The 18,276-nt window shown below is 38.3% G+C and overlaps 1 protein-coding gene across 1 annotated transcript in view; it reads left to right on the top strand.

Moving 5' to 3' along the window:
• Positions 1 to 18,276, top strand: part of CNTN4 (contactin 4) — a 308,099-nt gene that overhangs the window by 268,458 nt on the left and 21,365 nt on the right. Inside the window, exons 12-13 of the mRNA XM_034997401.1 lie at positions 7,884 to 8,059; positions 12,430 to 12,550. Of these exons, the coding sequence (XP_034853292.1) occupies positions 7,884 to 8,059; positions 12,430 to 12,550 (297 nt within the window). The remainder of the gene's footprint in view (positions 1 to 7,883; positions 8,060 to 12,429; positions 12,551 to 18,276) is intronic.

Here is an 18,276-nt window from a genome sequence, read left to right as displayed (position 1 = left end):
TTATCCTCCTTTCTCTTATTGATGTGATGTATCACATTGATTGATTTGTGAATATTAAACCACCCTTGCATCCCTCGAATAAATCCCACTTGATCGTGGTGAATGATTTTTTTAAAAATATATTATTGGATTTAATTTGGTCGCCAATACTTGTTGTTTTTTGTGTTTTTATTTGAGCATTCTGACAGGTGTGGGTGATATCCTATTGTAGTTTTGATTTGCATTTCCCTGATGATGAGTGATGTTGAACATCTTGTCATGTGTCTACTGGCCATCTCGATGCCTTCTTTAAAGAAATGCCTGTTCATCTCTTCTGCCCATTTCTTAATTGGATTTTTGTTTTTTGGGTGTTGAGTTGAAATGAGTAAATGTTTTGAAGACAAGATCTAGAGATAATTATAGAGGTATATTTATGTGTATTATACATATGTGTGTGCATATATATGCATGCACTTAGCTCTTTGGCTAAGGGGACCTAGAATCATAAGCACATGGTGTCCACATCTTGATTTCTCAAAACCATCATCCACTAAAAATAACCAGTCCTCCCTGCAGAAATTGCTGATTCTAGGACTACAGCGAAGTGTAAGATGAGCCTTGAACATCTTACTGGGCCAGACAGTAAGGAACACTCAACAAATGAGCAAAATGTCACAAGGACACAGGAGCCAGTTTAAGAGGTTTGCCACTGGCCAAAATGGGGACTATTTGAGCATCAAAATAAATAACAATAGTAATGTATTAAAACCCATTGGGCCAAGAGTATATAGAGGAATGAATGAATGAATGAATGAATGAATGAATGAATGAGAGAGGAAAGTTCTTCCTTAAAAGAAAATGTCATCCAGTACATGTAGAGGAATGATGGAAACAGACTTGTCATTCAGCAGTCATCACAGGGGTGGTTGCTTCAGGCAGGAGTATTGAATGGATCCTAAGTCTGATGGGTAGAGGTGTGATGAGTGTCAGAATATTGGTGTAATTTCAGAATACCTCCTCACAAAATTCTAATCACTTACAAGGGGGAAAATGTTAAATATGAGGTAAAGAAACAATGCAGACACCAACATGGCCAGGTGATCAGGGTTTTTAACCATGGTTTTTAACCAGGGTCAGTGTGAAGATGAGTTCACATCACATCACATAGCTCCTGATCCAATGCACTTAGAAGATACACCACAACATTTCAGTGTTGTTCCTGCAGAGAATGCACGACAGACAAATCCAGGTTGAGAGTCAACCTATAGAATGTAAGGCCTATTCTCTTTAAAACTGTCAAGGATTTGAAAGGTAGGGGAAGACTAAAGAAATCGTCTAACTTGATGGATCCTGAAGCAGCATGACAAATAAATTCAACATGTTTTCCTGGATAAGGTCCTGGACTAAAATATAAAGAGACATGACTGAGAAAGTTAGCAAATTTTGATTGGGATCTGAATTGCCAAGTGATGATATACCAGGGTTGATTTCTTTATTTGGAGGGTCATGTGCTGGTTGTTAGGAAAGTGACCTTGTTTGCGTAAATACATGCTGGAATGTTTAAGGGTGATGAGACCTCGTGTCTACAGTTGCTCTCAAAAGGTTCAGAAAAAGTCTAATGATAATGAGTAGATATTATGTATTATAGATAATATCATGTTTGTTTATTTATTATAGATAAATATATAATATATAGATAATATATATTATAGATAAATACATAATACATAGATAATATGTTTATTTATTACATATCTTCATTATATGCAAGAACGAAAGAAGCAAATGCAGTAAAATATTAACAATGGAGGGGTCTGTGTGAAGGTGAAAGAATTCTTTGTACATTCCTGGCAACTTTTCTGTAAGTTTGAAATTATTTTTAAAATAAATTGCTCTTGGGGCGCCTGGGTGGCTCAGATGGTTGGGCATCTGCCTTCGTCTGGGGTCATGATCCTGGGGTCCTGGGATTGAGCCCCGCATCAGGCTCTTGGCTCGGCGGGAGGTCTGCTTCCCCCTCTCCCTCTGCTTCTCTCCCTGCTTGTGCTCTCTCTCACTCTCTCTCTCTCTGTATCTCTGTGTCTCAAATGAATAAATAAAATCTTTAAAAAATTAAAAAATAAAATAAGTTGCTCTTTTAAAGCAAGAAAAAAATAAATCCTTAATGTGTCAGTAATGAACACAGAAGAAGAACCAGAATTTACACAGTGAGTGAACCCTTAGGTGGCTCCTTTGTTATGTTCTACTGGGTAAATAATAAGAAATATAACACAATACCTTCCCAATCTACAACACTTTTAAGGTTCAGGGTCTTATTTCTAGCATTAACCAATACCACCATTCACAGATTGTCATCAACTTATCCTTAACCACCTCTCATGAGTAGGTACAGAGCTAGGCACCAGGGATTATAAAAGTGTAAGATCTGGTCACTGACTCCCAGGAACCTGGTCATAGGGGAGAAACTGGATATATGTAAATGATAGTCCGTGACAATACTCAGGCTTAATGTTGAAGAAAGAGAACAAGCTTTCACTAAAGGAAAAGATTACCAGTGAGGAGGGTGGTCAGGGAAGCATCAGTCTTCAGAGGGATAATAGGCTTTATCCAGCCTGGCTGGCCTTCAGTGTAACCTGACTTACCTTCTCTGATGGTGCCCACCTCTGCTTGAATACTTTTTGAATAGGTGATTCACATTCTCCTGAGGCAGCGCATTTCCCTGTTGAAAAGGTCAAATTATTGGAAAGTTCTCTCTTATACAGAGCCAAAATACACTTCTTTGTACCTTGTACTTTGGGTGACACGAAGTAAGTTTAATTAATCTTCTGCCTATAAACCCTTCACATATTTGAAGACCACTCTTGTGTCTCCTATAATTTCTCTTTCTTATGTCAAACATTTTCAGTTATTTTAGCCATTACAGATTTGTTATGTGCTTCACTAACCTAGGTGCACTAATTTGCCAGTGAATCCAAAAGATGTTCCTAGCCAAGCTGTGGTCTCATTAATGCAAAATACAATGGGATTTTTACCTAAGACGAAATACCACACGCTATCTGTTCAACTTAAGATTGCATTAGCTTTTGGGGCAACTTCACAAACCCTGCTGACACTGAGATGTTCAAGTCTTTTCCACGTGAGCTGCCAATACAGTCTTCTTCTAGCCTGTACCTTCGTAGCTGTTTTTTTTAAGTGTAGTCTTTTACCTTTATCCCTATTACATTTCATACTAAATGAAAGAATTGGTCCAGCTTAAAATCACTGTGGAAGTTGAATTTCATCTCATATTTAGGGTATTCCTTTTATGTGTGTTTTATGCAAAATTGGTAGATATAGTTCATCCAACACAGGTTTTATTTTTATTCAAAAAATGGGACCAATGCAGAGAGTGGAAATTCATCTCTAGGATGCTACCTCCAGGTTTTTGTGAAAATTAAACCACCATCTTTGTTGTGGCATTTAACTACTATTAAAAATAGTTCTCTGACCACTCCCCCTTGCGCCATTTCAGGTGAGCTGTCAGCTCTTTGACTAGCTCCTGTTTTTGAAGAATCCCATTTTTAAAGTTCCATCTATAAAAATTAATATAAAAAAGAAGACACAACCTGACTCAAAGGCATCATCAAAACCATTACAGTAAAGAAAGTCACTAACAAAAGGAGATGCATACTTTCTGTAAACGAAGAGCAATGAGACACACATTAAGTACTTTCCTGATAGTTACCGAGTGAATACCTTGGCACTGTGAGTGAAAGTATTTACCAACTAAAAGGAAGGGTTGGTATTGTATAGGGAAAGCAAAATCAAAATAGAATTCTTGTCCTGTGAACCCACAGGTACTTGTTTTTATAGATAATAAAAGCCCTAGATCAGAAAGCTTTTCCACCAATAGGGAAAGTCAGAAGATAATATAACTTGGATAATAAGTATTGTAATTTATGCATCAAATTGTTGACCTAATCGTTAACAGAGTTGTTAATAATTTTCTCTCTCTCTCTCTCATAGTTGTCCTGCTCTCGAGAACAAAGCACTTAGTGTACTTTCTATCCTCTATCTATTATAGGAAACAATGTAGAACATGAGTATTTTTTTTATTTTATTCTAGGAGGGTTAAACACTTGGTAAATATATACATTTTATTTTATTTTTTTTTAAAGATTTTATTTATTCATTTGAGAGAGAGAATGAGAGACAGAGAGCACGAGAGGGAAGAGGATCAGAAGGAGAAGCAGACTCCCCGCCAAGCAGGGAGCCCGATGCGGGACTCGATCCCGGGACTCCAGGATCACGACCGGAGCCGAAGGCAGTCGCCCAACCGACTGAGCCACCCAGGCGCCCCAAATATATACATTTTAAACATCAGTCCTCTGGAGTTCTGATTTTATCATTCTCTGCAGGATGAACCAACCACAAGCAGAAAAGTTTAGGGATGTCGTTGATCATATTTATTGTTGGTATTTAATTACATCCAAATCCAGACATCAATTCACATCTCGAGTCCTAATTGCCTTTGAGAGTTCTATGCACAGAACAATAGCTGGAGTGACTCTTCAGAACAGAAGTCGTAAATATAGGTTCTTCCTGATCTTGATGAATTAAAACCCAAGGAGGGGAGACAGTTTTGTTTTGAAGAAGCCATCTGTTTATTTGTGTACAGCGTTTGTATTCAAATTTAAGGAAATTAATCAAATAAAAAGCATCAGAATTCACAACACAGAAAACAGGAGTACTGAACAGGCATGCAATTTGAGAAAACCAAGTAGATAATGAGGTTTCAACCTCTTTAGTTTAATCTTCTCTAGTCCCAAGGAGACCTCTCTGGTGTGTGTATCCTGCATGACTTGCCTTGCCTTGATTCTTGCTCCCTCGGAGCTCAGAACAGGAATCGGTGATAAGTGCTAAATTCATGAATTAGCAGCTGTCAGCACAGACCGGACCAGCATAATCCTTGATTTAGGGAACTTCTCCAGTTCTTGGTTAACAGGCAACTGAGTTCACTAATAATAAGATCTGTCCCCACTCCCTACATGTGCATAAAGGAATGAACATTTCTTCAGGAAACAAATGTCAATTAAAAATGTGAGCCAGGGGTGCCTGGGTGGCTCAGTTGGTTAAGCGACTGCCTTCGGCTCAGGTCATGATCCTGGAGTCCCGGGATGGATGCCCGCATCGGGCTCCCTGCTCGGCGGGGAGTCTGCTTCGTCCTCTGACCCTATCCCCTCTCATGTGTTCTGTCTCTCTCATTCTCTCTCTCTCAAGTAAATAAAATCTTTAAAACAAACAAACAAAAAAAAAAAAATGTGAGCCAGAATTGCAAATGACTCCAGGCTTTGGAATATGTGCCAACTCCTTGCTGCTCACCCAAAAGTTGTCAGGAGATAGGAAGCCAAGACATTTTTAAGGACTTGAGCCTGGACATTTGACTCTGCTCTCAGGAGTTTGATGTGTAGGCTTAGAGCTAGAGCCAGCATTTTATGCATGAAGTCATCGCTACTTTTTACCTTTTTAAGGCAGTAACTTCATTACTCTTGCAGTGAAACCCTCTGAAACTGTCTTCACCCCACGGCCTTCTCTGAATTTCTTCTGCATTTAAATATCTTAAGTGGACTGTATATAAGCAAGAGTACAAATTGCTATATTATGCCCTTAGACTTGGTCTCTGGATGATTTGTGAATGGATATCATGTTTTCAGCTAAATGAAAGGATGCAGCTCAGCACAGCAGATAGTTCCTTTTAAACACTCTTAGGCATCAGTTTCCCTCATCCATTAGGTAGAGATGATAATAATACCTATTTGTTAAGAATAAATGTAAAGTTTTAACACAGTGTCTGGAATGTAAGGGGCTCAGCTAGTTATTATGAATGTTTTCATTCCCTCATTCTCTTTTATATCTCTTTGGCTACCAAGGCACTGTGATCCATGCAACACACACTACACGCTTGGTGGATAAATCAACAAATGAATGTTCTTTAAGATAAGAATCTAAATTGTGAAATCAGTACACAGGTAGTTAAAGGAGAATTAGGCAACATCTCACTGAGTAAAAACCATACACACATATGATTTTGGCCAGGAATAATTCGTTCCAGTCTTCATTCTATAGATGAGGAAAATTTAAATTTTAAAAGCAAAAATTATTCTAAAGTGCTTTGTTCTCAATTCCTTCCCTCATTTAAAAAAAAAAAATCTCAATCTGTATCTATACCTGCAGATCAGTGAATCACTAGAGCAAATTTTGATTATATGACTTGTAAAAGCCTCAGGTTTTAAAATAAAGGATTTTCCCTCCCATCATCTCTTAGCTGAAAATACCTGTTTTTACCTTCTCTTTTCATGAACTTCACTCATACGGCAATGAGTGAAAGCACAAGCAGTCCATTTATGATCTTTTCCTAGTTTTGGAAAACAGCAAAAGTATATTTCACTCCAAGCTGATAATCTGTTTATGGACACAGACTTTCCTTTTCTAATGACTTGAAATGTGTGCTTTCCATAGTTGGTTAAAAGGGCAGAAAAACTCTTTTAAATACTCTCTTTAAAGAGGAGGTTTTTGTATGCATTGCTGGAAAGTAAGACCCATCAGACATGTCCTATGAGACATCATTTCAAAATTTCCAACTGAGATTTTAATCGAGGAGATACACTTAATAAATATTTATATACCCCACAGCCTGAAATATAATCCTGTGAGTATAGAAGGGTATTAATCAATGTTCTTTCATTGTTTTGTTTGCTTTTGATTTGTCTTCTTTGTTATGGTTTGTTTAGTTGGTTTTGTTTGATTTGGTTTAGTGCAGAGAAATTTCTGGAATATGGCTGAATTCAGAATTTCATTCTTTAGGTATTTATATGACCTTTATATTTAACTCAAATTTCTTTTCACCGTTGTATTCTGACAACATTTTATGAAATCATATTGCAGTGAAAAAATAAAAGATCATCGGCACGTCAATGTAGGATTAGGGTTTATAAACTGTCTCAGCTAAACAAGCCCATTTCCTTTTCAATTAAAATCATAATGTAAAGGGTGAATTTAAAAGCGAATTAGTACTTATTTTAAAGATGTAATATGCAAATATATATAATTTTGTCAATGAGTTCATTACAGCATTTTTATATTATATTTATAAAAATTTGCTAAAATGTCTTAGTTTCAAAATGGTTGAGACTATAAACTTAATAGTACATTATGCAGATTATAAAAATATGTAGATAAAGATATAAACCTGTATTATATTAACTAGAGAAAAAAGGAAAATCATGTGTATCATGTTATAAGAATGCAAAACAAAACAACTTGAAAAACTATAAACCAAAAAGACAGAGGGAAATTACATCAAAATGAAAAAAGACATTTTATCTGGACAGTAAGGAGAGTAAGTAGGATTTGTTTTGTTTTGTTTTGTTTGTTTTTTGGTCTCTTCTTTTAACTTTCTTAAATTTCCTAAACTTCCCATGCTAAACATTTATCACTTTTATAATAAGGTAGGGGGGAGCCAAACAAACTTCAAATTAACATGGATTTCTCCTGTTAGTATTCAGCTGAATTACTGCTTTCTAGTGACACTGGGGAGATATGAAAACCTTTTTAAAGAGGCAGTTTCCAAGCAGGCTGTCAGAAGTAGGCCCTTCCATTAGTGTCTTCAGAGATCTAACCTCAGTGCTCCCCAGCTGAGTTTTGTTGCTCTGTGAAGATTCACATAATGAGTGTTTTCATCTTTTCATATTAAAAATGACCTCCTGGCCTGAAGCTCAGCTTCCCAGATGACTGAGGTTTACTGGTCACAGCCTAAGAAAAAATAAAGCAAAACTACTTAGTATTTCATCCTGCTTTTGGATTCTACGTTTTACTTCCACACAAGCTCACAGGCTTTGTTAATGATTTGCCTTTGTTTTCACCCACAGATCCAACAAGGGTGATGGTACCCCCTTCCAGCATGGATGTCACTGTTGGAGAAAGTATTGTTCTGCCTTGCCAGGTAACACATGATCACTCGCTAGACATCGTGTTTACTTGGTCATTTAATGGACACCTGATAGATTTTGACAAAGATGGGGACCACTTTGAAAGAGTTGGAGGGGTAAGTATTAATATCAAACTGTCTATAGGAAATTGAGTATGCACTGAACTTCTGCAAAGTGACTCAACTTGTTTAGACTAACTTGAAACGAAATATAAGGTTATTCTTGATCTTGTTCCAACACCTGATTTTAAGAAATTCTTGGTTAATTCCTGCTCCTTTTTGCCTGATCAGTGCGGCCCCACTTACTGAGTAACCCTAGATGACAGTCCTCTGCATCCCCACAACAATGCTATAGGCTAGTTATTCCGAACTATGTATGAATCAGGAAACTAGAGCTCGGGGGGAAATGTATGGTCTACCTTGGCCTCAAAGCCCTAAACTGTGGAACTCAGCTTTAAACTTCAAATCCCTGGGGGCGCCTAGGTGGCTCAGTCGTTAAGCATCTGCCTTGGGCCCAGGACATGATCCCAGGACCCTGGGATGGAGCCCCGCATCGAGCCCCACATTGGGCTCCCGGCTCAGCGGGAGGCCTGCTTGTGTTCCCTTTCTCACTATGTCTCTGTCTGTCAAATAAATAAATAAAATCTTAAAAAAAAAAAAAAAAAACTTCAAATCCCTGGCTCTGTGCTCCACGCAATACCATATATCATAGCACATGATTAAGAAAATATCTTAAGGACAGTTTACTCATGTGGTTTTAGGCTGCTGATTAAACTCTGCTTGGCTCTTATAGAAGTCTCACTGTGACATTAGGGCTCTCTTTCTTGAATCTGAAAGTCTGATCAGGGTATTTAATATCTCCAGGTAATTTTGAATTCAAATGTTTGAATTTTCATAATGCCTTCCTTTCCATAAAAATACATATTACCATTGAATACACACCAAGATGAGGTTAAATCTGGAAACAATCTGTATCTATCACAATTGTTCTCAAAAAAATTTTTTTTACCCTAATACTGCCGTACATTCCCATTAGTAATAAAGATTCACTCTGGCTGCCATGCTCATGGAAGGGTCCAACCAAAGACAGAAGAAAATAAAAATGAGGCTATGACTTGAAAAAAGCCCTCCCAATTCCTCTGCCATAGGAATCTAATTTGTCCTCTTCATTTTGCCTCCCCTCCCCCTTATGTTGAGAATAAGTGGGCTAAAGCTTATAAAATTATCTGTATGATATGTTGAGGGCCTGTTTTCCACTCAACTATAATACTATTCTGTTAATTACATTCTTGCTGCCTTTCTCAAATGATGTCTCTCACGGAACACCAAGAATAATCTGAACATTTTCTCAATTTTTCCAAAGATCATATATAACTGGTAATATTTTAGATACATAGGAGAGAAGTTAGTTTATTACATCAGTGGATGCCTTGGGTCACGAGGGATTCACTCTTGGAATCCTGGTTGAGAAAGCCTGGATGAAATTGCCAATATTAAGTATTCTGGACTTCTTTGATATGATTCAGCTTAATCACCAAGTGGGAGAGATATTAATTTCACAAGGGCATTGAAGATATTAAATACCTTCAGGTCTAGAAAAGTGCATAACCTAATGCCTTCCACAAAAGTAGTACTTGATAAATTTTAATAGTTGTGCTAATTGAAGGAAGAATAACATGGATTTTAATAACAGGAAAGTATAAATTGAGAAAACCTTCATAGATTAAGCAGAATATTAGTTTTCATGCTAAGACCAATGTCTTGGCCAGGAGAGATATTAAAAATATTATCTCCCAGAATGGCACAGTCACCAACCAATTAGAACAGTTGCCTGACCGATCAAAATAGATGCCCTATCAGTCAGATGTGGATTTTATGCTGGACTGGCTGAGGCACAGGTGGGGACACCCCTAATGGAGTCAAGCACTAATGACCACCTTTTGTAGAGAGCTCTGTCTGTGGAATCACAGCCATTAGCATCTCATATGGGAAAAGCTCGTCTCTTCTGTGAAACTCTTGCTAATACCCATCAGTTATTGCTAAGAAGTGCAAAATTCAGGACAGCACTACAAATTGTGAGAAATCGGTGTATTAGCCCCCAGGATCTTTAATGTCTATGGCAGTAGAACTTGACAGCAGAAGAGGGAAGGAAGCAATGCTGCAAGCCATTTCAGTTTCTGCTTCCTGGGTCAGCATGGTGGAAGGGATGCTTGGTAGAACCAACCTGTTGCAATTTTCAGAAAAGCTGTTATTCCCTTGTCCTTTGATGGCCTCCAAGTGCTCTGTCAGGAACAGAACAGACCACAACAAGAAAAAATAAGCTGGTACTGTTTTGTTCACTTTGGTAGGAACACGAATGTAGATCTCAGTAAACTGTTTCATCTGGATGACTTCAAAGGAAAAAAGAAAGTTGATTGTGGTCTCCTTCTGTGAGACTCTTACTTCAATCCTGACTTTATTTTTTTCTTTGTTTCAGTTTCACTTTAAAAACACAACTGTGATCCAAATCTGTAAATAAAGACAGCACATTCTGTTAATACATTGTTGTACTCTGAAATTTCCAGGCTACAACTGGTTTATTCTGACTTTAATCCCTTGGTGAATGAAATGGATAATCGACATAGTATACCCATTTCTTTAAAACAAACACGGCTTTCCACCTTCCCCGCACATACCTCCTTGTGAGGCATATTTTTTTGTTTAAACCTATACTCAAGAGTCCTAACCACATGAATGTCTTAGGTAAAGAAGTATTAATTATGATGGTGATGATCCTTTATATTTGCAAAGCGCCTAATCATTTATCAAGCACTTTCATGTCTATCAGCTCTTTAATCCTCACAGAAAGCCTGCAGAATAGGGTAGCAATTATTATCCTATTTTACTGAGCAATTATAAGACTTGATTAGTAAACAGAATCTGAATGAGAACCCAAGTGTTATAAATAAAACAGCTTCCTGGTAAAAATAAATAAATAAATAAAAATCACAGCTCTCCTTGAGTTAGATTTAATATTTTTGACCTGATACTTGTGGTCATCAATAATACCAATTTAAATTAACTCTGTGCTTCCCAGTTTTCAGGATTTCACGTACACATACAGTCTCATTTGATTCTCACAACCTCACGCAGTGGACAATGCATCCTTCTTTCACAGGTCAGTTAACTAAGACCCAGAGACTTACATGAAATCTCACAGCAGGGATCAGCCCAAGACAACTGAGTACCTAAACATCAGCTCTCCCTTCACTGAATGCTTGAGCCTCTCTTCTAAACTTATTTACAACTATTGGCAGTTCCAGGTTTTCCATTGTCCCGGATGGATTTGTGATATATTGCTCTAAAACAAAGGGAATTAAGTACACATTAAATTAGATTGAGAATAAGGTCTTTCCAGATGGTAGAATGGCCTGACTTTGTGGATTCACATCCTGGCTCTGCCATTTATTAGCTAAGTGATTTTTAGGCAAGTCATACAACCTCTTTGTGCTTGAGTTTCTTCACCTGTAAAGTAAGGATAACAGGAGCACCTACCTTATAGAACATGTGAGTATTTAGCTTTAATATATGGCTCCCATATTTAAATACTGTTAAGCATTATCCAACATTATTGTCATTTGGAAGAATAGCAACAGGGCCAACATAACCTATGTTATCTTATCATCTGTTGTGGGGTTTGAAGTAAGCATAGCTTCCTGAATCTGACCTCTAGGGAGCACTTATACGCAAGCCACCTGTTATCCAAGCTTTTGATGAACAGAGCCTGAAACAATGAAACTCCAAGGTGTAGCCATGTTCTTTAGTTGTGATAAACTGTAGAGGCATCGTCTCATATTTATTAAAAGTACCATGCTGGTGAACATGTAGGAATATTTCTAGGGCACATAGAAGTCCATACTGGGATGTAATCAGTCCCATGCATCTGCTAATCAAACTTGCATTTGGCATTTCAAAAACAAATTAGCAGCATTCCACACTAGGTGATGCTAGATTTCCTTGGAGAGTGTGGTCCTCATACTCTATTAATTCAAACCTGGGAGCAATCAAAATGCTGGCTGTAAGACAGAGTTGCGCAGGAAAATGCAGATGCCTCCAAATGTGGGCCTGCCTCCCCTTTCCAAATATAGAGTTCCAAAGTATTGGAATGCCAGTGAAGGCTGCAGGTTGAGGGCATATCTGAAAAAACCCCCAGGACTAGATCAAGAATCACCTTAAGTAAGTTTAAGTGCTTCCGACCTGGGTGGCAACCTGCTCTGGAGACCCAGAGAAGCCAGACACCCGAGGTCTTGTCCAAGGTGTGTTCTGAAAGTGTTGGTGTTCTTATCTCCTAGGCAGGTTCACATATTTTTAATAGGCCATGGCTTGCATCACTAATGTTTTCATCAGCCAGTGTAAAATAAATCCATTAGTCACAGTGTCCTTCATGTGATAATGATATTTAGAGCTCATTAAAAAGTAATTGTAACCACTTTCCCCTACTTTATCAGCAGGATTCAGCTGGTGATTTGATGATCCGAAACATCCAGCTGAAGCATGCTGGGAAATACGTCTGCATGGTCCAAACAAGTGTAGACAAGCTCTCTGCTGCTGCAGACCTGATTGTAAGAGGTATGGGAGTGTTGGGTTCTGTTCTTGGAATACTTTTGTGATATCTACTCCTGCACAGATTTCTAAAAACCTCTACGGCTTAGAATTACGGGGAAAGTCAGATAAAAGCTAAACATTGTAAACAGTGGTTAACAGCCCACAGAAGTTCTGTGTGTATCTCTTTCTCATGGGGGGGGGGGGGGGGGGGCGGTGGGGATCACCAGAAAGTGCAGAGCAAATCCGGTTACTCCGTACTGAAAATAACTCCTGTGAGTGCCCCGAGTGCCCCGATGTATGGCTGTTGGGGTTGATAGGACCTTCTAGAATAATTTTGGATTAACAAAAGCAAATAGTTTACAGAAGGATCAGACTGCACTTTTTGATGTTTTATCTGGGCTAAGCCAAATTAGTGACTTAGGGCACTGATAGAACCGTGGCTTCAGAAAAATCACCAGTTTTTCCCAGTTCCCTTTTTTCCCCTAAAGTTAATAGTTCTCTCCAGTTCTTAAAATATGGCTTTAGAGGGAAACCACTTCCTGCCTGCCTGGGATGTAGTAAATCAGCCTACAAACTGACATTTGTGAGGTTTTCTTGAGTCCTACCCACGTGGCCTAGCTTCAGCCTAATGGCCCCAAAGGCCCTGGCTGAGTCCCATGGAACCAGTTTATAAAGCAACAGTAAATGGAGTTTTAACAAATATTTTTATATTGAAATTAAAATTTTGGGGAACCAGTGGACGTACCAGAATCAAACGGACTCATGCTCAGGACTTTTCTAAAGTGTTGAAAGTGAAGCCAAATCAGAACATCCAAATAATCTCTTGGCTAGCACCTCCTTCCTCTGAACCCTAACCATTGGTGGTTCGGAATCTTCGGCCAGCAGAACCTTGAGTGCAAGAATACAAAACTCCAGCGGAAATCAGGTGTGGAGGCAGGGTAAATCTGAGTTCAGGGAGAATAAGGTATTATTGGAAGCAACAGACGTGTTGCCGTAACCTCTAGGCAGAACCTGAGGGGGGAGATGTGTGGGAGTTAGCAACTTAAACTCATTGTCAAGAGAGGTTAAAGAAAAATAGCTTTTCCATCCCTGTCTTCATTCCTCTATAAATTGCCTACAAAAACCTTTCAGTAACACTACAGTACAGATAACACTACAGATAAGAGCCAGATAAGAGAAAAAAACTTTCAACCTGGGTTGAGCTACCCATTGAATAACTTATGGAAACGTGTTTATTTCCATTTTATTTTTTTTATTTTTTATTTTTTTGGTAATAGTTCTGTTTTTATTGTTCCATTGATTTTTCTTTTACTAATTAAGAATGCTGTGTTTTTGCTTTACTAAGTACATTTGTAATTACAAACTTGTGTATTTTATCTTTACTTAGTATCAAATAATTCCATATTACTGAACCAATGATAAAATTAATTTTTTTCTCTTTCTTTTTTTTTGTAGTTTTTAATTTTATTATATTATGTTAGTCACCATACAATACATCATTAGTTTTTGATGTAGTGATCCATGATCCATTGTTTTCGTATAACACCCAGTGCTCCATGCAGTATGTGCCCTCCTTAACACCCATCACTGGGCTAACCAATCCCCCCTCCCCCCTCCCCTCTAGAACCCTGTTTGTTTCTCAGGTCCATAGTCTCTCATGGTTCATCTCTCCTCCAATTCCCCCCCCCCCCCATTTTTCCCTTCCTTCTCCATATGTCCTCCATGTTATTCCTTATGTTCCACAAATAAGTGAAACCATATGATAATTGACTTTCTCTGCTTGACTTATTTCGCTTAGCATAATCTCCTCCAGTCCCGTCCATGTTGATGTAAAAGTTGGGTATTCATCTTTTCTGATGGCTGAGTAATATTCCATTGTATATATGGACCACATCTTCTTTATCCATTCATCTGTTGAAGGGCATTGCGGCTCTTTCCACGGTTTGGCTATGCGGACATTGCTGCTATGAACATTGGGGTGCATATGGCCCTTCTTTTCACTACATCTGTGTCTTTGGGGTAAATATGCAGTAGTGCAATTGCTGGGTCATTTAAATTTTTGAGGAACCTCCACACTGTTTTCCAAAGTGGCTGTACCAACTTGCATTCCCACCAACAGTGTAAGAGGGTTCCCCTTTCTCCACAACCTCTCCAACATTTGTTGTTTCTTTCCCTGTCCATTTTGGCCATTCTAACTGGTGTAAGGTGGTATCTCAGTGTGGTTTTGATTTGGATTTCCCTGATGGCTAATGATGATGAACATTTTTTCATGTGTTTGTTAGCCATTTGTATGTCTTCTTCAGAGAAGTGTCTGTTCATCTCTTCTGCCCACTTTTTGACTTGATTATTTGTTTTTTGGATGTTGAGTTTGAGAAGTTCTTTATAGATTTTGGATACCAGCCCTTTATCTGTAGTGTCATTTGCAAATATCTTCTCCCATTCTGTGGGTTGCCTCTTTGTTTTGTTGACTGTTTCCTTTGCTGTGCAGAAGCTTTTTATCTTGATGAAGTCCCAAAAGTTCATTTTTGCTTTTGTTTCACTAGCTTTTGGAGATGTATCTTGAAAGAAGTTGCTGTGGCCAATGTCAAAGAGGTTACTGCCTATGTTCTCTAGGATTTTGATGGATTCCTGTCTCACATTGAGGTCTTTCATCCACTTTGAGTTTATCTTTGTGAGTGGTGTTAGAGAATGGTCGAGTTTCATTCTTCTGCATGTGGCTGTCCAATTTTCCTAGCACCATTTATTGAAAAGACTGTCTTTTTTCCATTGCATGTTTTTTCCTGCTTTGTCAAAGATTATTTGACCATAGAGTTGAGGGTCCATATCTGGGTTCTCTATTCTGTTCCATTAGTCTGTATGTCTGTTTTTGTGCCAGTACCATGCTGTCTTGGTGATCACTGATTGGTAATATAGCTTGAAATCGGGCAACGTGATGCCCCCAGCTTTGTTTTTCTTTTTCAACATCTCCTTGGCTATTCTGGGTCTTTTCTGATTCCATACAAATTTTAGGATTGTTTGTTCCAGAACTTTGAAAAATGTCATTGGAATTTTGATCGGGATGGCATTGAAGGTATAGATTGCTCTGGGTAGCATAGACATTTTAACAATGTTTATTCTTCCGATCCATGGAGCATTGTGTCTTCTTCAATTTCTTTCATGAGTGTTTTGTAGTCCTAGAGTATAGATCCTTTACCTCTTTGGTTAGGTTTATTCCGAGGTATCTTATGGTTTTTGGTGCCATTGTAAATGGAATCGTTTAATTTCTCTTTCTACAGTTGCGTTGTGAGTGTATAAGAAAGCAACTGATTTCTGTGCATTGATTTTGTATCCTGCCACATTACTGAATTGCTGGATGAGTTCTAGTAATTTGGGGGTGGAGTCTTTTGGGTTTTCCACATAAAGTATCATGTCATCTGCGAAAAGAGAGAGTTTGACTTCTTCTTTGCCAATTTGAATACTTTCATTTCTTTTTGTTGTCTGATTGCTGTTGCTAGGACTTCTAGTGCTATGTTGAACAACAGTGGTGAGAGCAGGCACCCTTGACGTGTTCCTGGTCTTAAGGGAAAGGCTCTCAGTTTTTCCCCATTGAGGATGATATTCGCTGTGGGTTTTTCATAGATGGATTTTATGAACTTGAGGAATGTTCCCTCTATCCCTATACTCTGGAGAGTTTTAATCAGGAAAGGATGTTGTATTTTGTCAAGTGCTTTTTCTGCATCTATTGAGAGGACCATATGGTTCTTCTCCCTCCTCTTATTAATGTGTTCTATCACATTGATTGATTTGCGAATGTTGAACCACCCTTGCATCCCAGGGATAAATCCCACTTGGTCGTGGTGGATGATCCTTTTAATGTATTGTTGGATCCTATTAGCTAGGATTTTGTTGAGAATTTTGGGATCCATATTCATCAGGGATATTGGTCTGAAATTCTCCTTTTTGATGGGGTCTTTGCCTGGTTTGGGGATTAAGGTAATGCTGGCCTCATAGAATGAATTTGGAAGTTTTCCTTCTGTTTCTATTTTTTGAAACAGCTTCAGTAAAATAGGTATTATTTCTTCTTTGAATGTTTGGTAGAATTCCCCAGGGGATCCATCAGGCCCTGGACTCTTGTTTTTTGGGAAGTTTTTATCACTGCTTCAATCTCGTTACTGGTTATTGGCCTATTCAGGTTGTCAATTTCTTCCTGTTTCAGTCTTGGCAGCTTATAGGTTTCCAGGAAGGCCTCCATTTCATCCAGATTGCTCAGTTTATTGGTGTATAGTTGTTGATAATAATTTCTAATAATTGCTTCTATTTCCTTGGTGTTAGTCGTGATCTCTCCCCTTTCATTCATAATTTTATTAATTTGGGTCCTTTCTTCTTTTGGATAAGTCTGGCCAGTGGTTTATCAATCTTATTAATTCTTTCAAAGAACCAACTTCTAGTTTCGTTGATCTGATCTACTGTGTTTCTGGTTTCTAATTCATTGATTTCTGCTCTAATTTTAATTATTTCTCTTCTAATGCGTGGCTTAGGCGTCATTTGTTGCTTTTTCTCTAGTTCTTTAAGGTGTAGAGTTAGTTGGTGAATTCGGGATTTTTCCGTTTTTTTGAGTGAGGCTTGGATGGCTATGTATTTCCCCCTTAGGACCGCCTTTGCAGTATCCCATAGGTTTTGGACCAATGTGTTTTTGTTCTCATTGATTTCCATGAATTGTTTAAGTTCTTTGATTTCTTGGTTGACCCAAACATTCTTGAGCAGAGTGGTCTTTAGCTTCCAAGTGTTTGAATTTCTGCCAAATTTTTTCTTGTGTTTGAGTTCCAGTTTTAGAGCATTATGGTCTGAGAATATTCAGGGAATAATCTCAATCTTTTGGTATCAGTTGAGACCTGATTTGTGACCCAGTATATGGTCTATTTTGGAGAAAGTTCCATGTGCGCTCGAGAAGAATGAGTATTCTGTTGTTTTCGGGTGGAATGTTCTATATATATCTATGAGGTCCATCTGGCCCAATGTATCATTCAAAGCTCTTGTTTCCTTGTTGATTTTCTGCTTAGATGATCTGTGCATTGTTGAGAGTGGAGTATTGAGGTCTCCTACAATTAACGTATTGTTATCAATATGACTCTTTATTTTGGTTAACAGTTGGCTTATGTAGTTTGCTGCTCCCATGTTGGGGGCATAGATATTTACAATTGTTAGATCTCCTTGTTGGATAGACCCTTTAAGAATGATATAGTGTCCTTCTGTGTCTCTTATTACAGACTTTAGTTTAAAATCTAATTTGTCTGATATAAGAATTGCTACCCCAGCTTTCTTTTGAGGTCCGCTGGCATGGAAGATGGATCTCCATCCCTTCACTTTCAGTCTGGATGTATCTTTAGGTTCAAAATGAGTCTCTTGTAGACAGCATATGGATGGGTCCTGTCTTTTTATCCAATCTGCAACCCTGTGCCGTTTTATGGGAGCGTTTAGGCCATTCACGTTGAGAGTGATTATTGAAAGATATGAATTGTCATCATGTTGCCTGTGAAGACGTTGTTTTTATAGATTGTCCCTGTAGATTTCTGTTGTAGATCACTCTTGGGGTCTTTCTCCTTTTACAGAACCCCCCTTAATATTTCTTGCAGGGCCGGCTTAGTGGTCACATATTCTTTCAACTTCTGCCGGTCGTGGAAGCTCTGCATCTCTCCATCCATTCTAAATGACAGCCTTGCCGGATAAAGTATTCTTGGCTGCATGTTCTTCTCATTTAGTACTCTGAATAT

This window comes from Mirounga leonina, unplaced genomic scaffold, assembly GCF_011800145.1.
Source record: "Mirounga leonina isolate KUSES-001 unplaced genomic scaffold, KU_Mleo_1.0 Mir_94, whole genome shotgun sequence".
Taxonomy (NCBI): domain Eukaryota; kingdom Metazoa; phylum Chordata; class Mammalia; order Carnivora; family Phocidae; genus Mirounga; species Mirounga leonina.
This window is presented reverse-complemented; position numbering and strand designations above follow the sequence as displayed.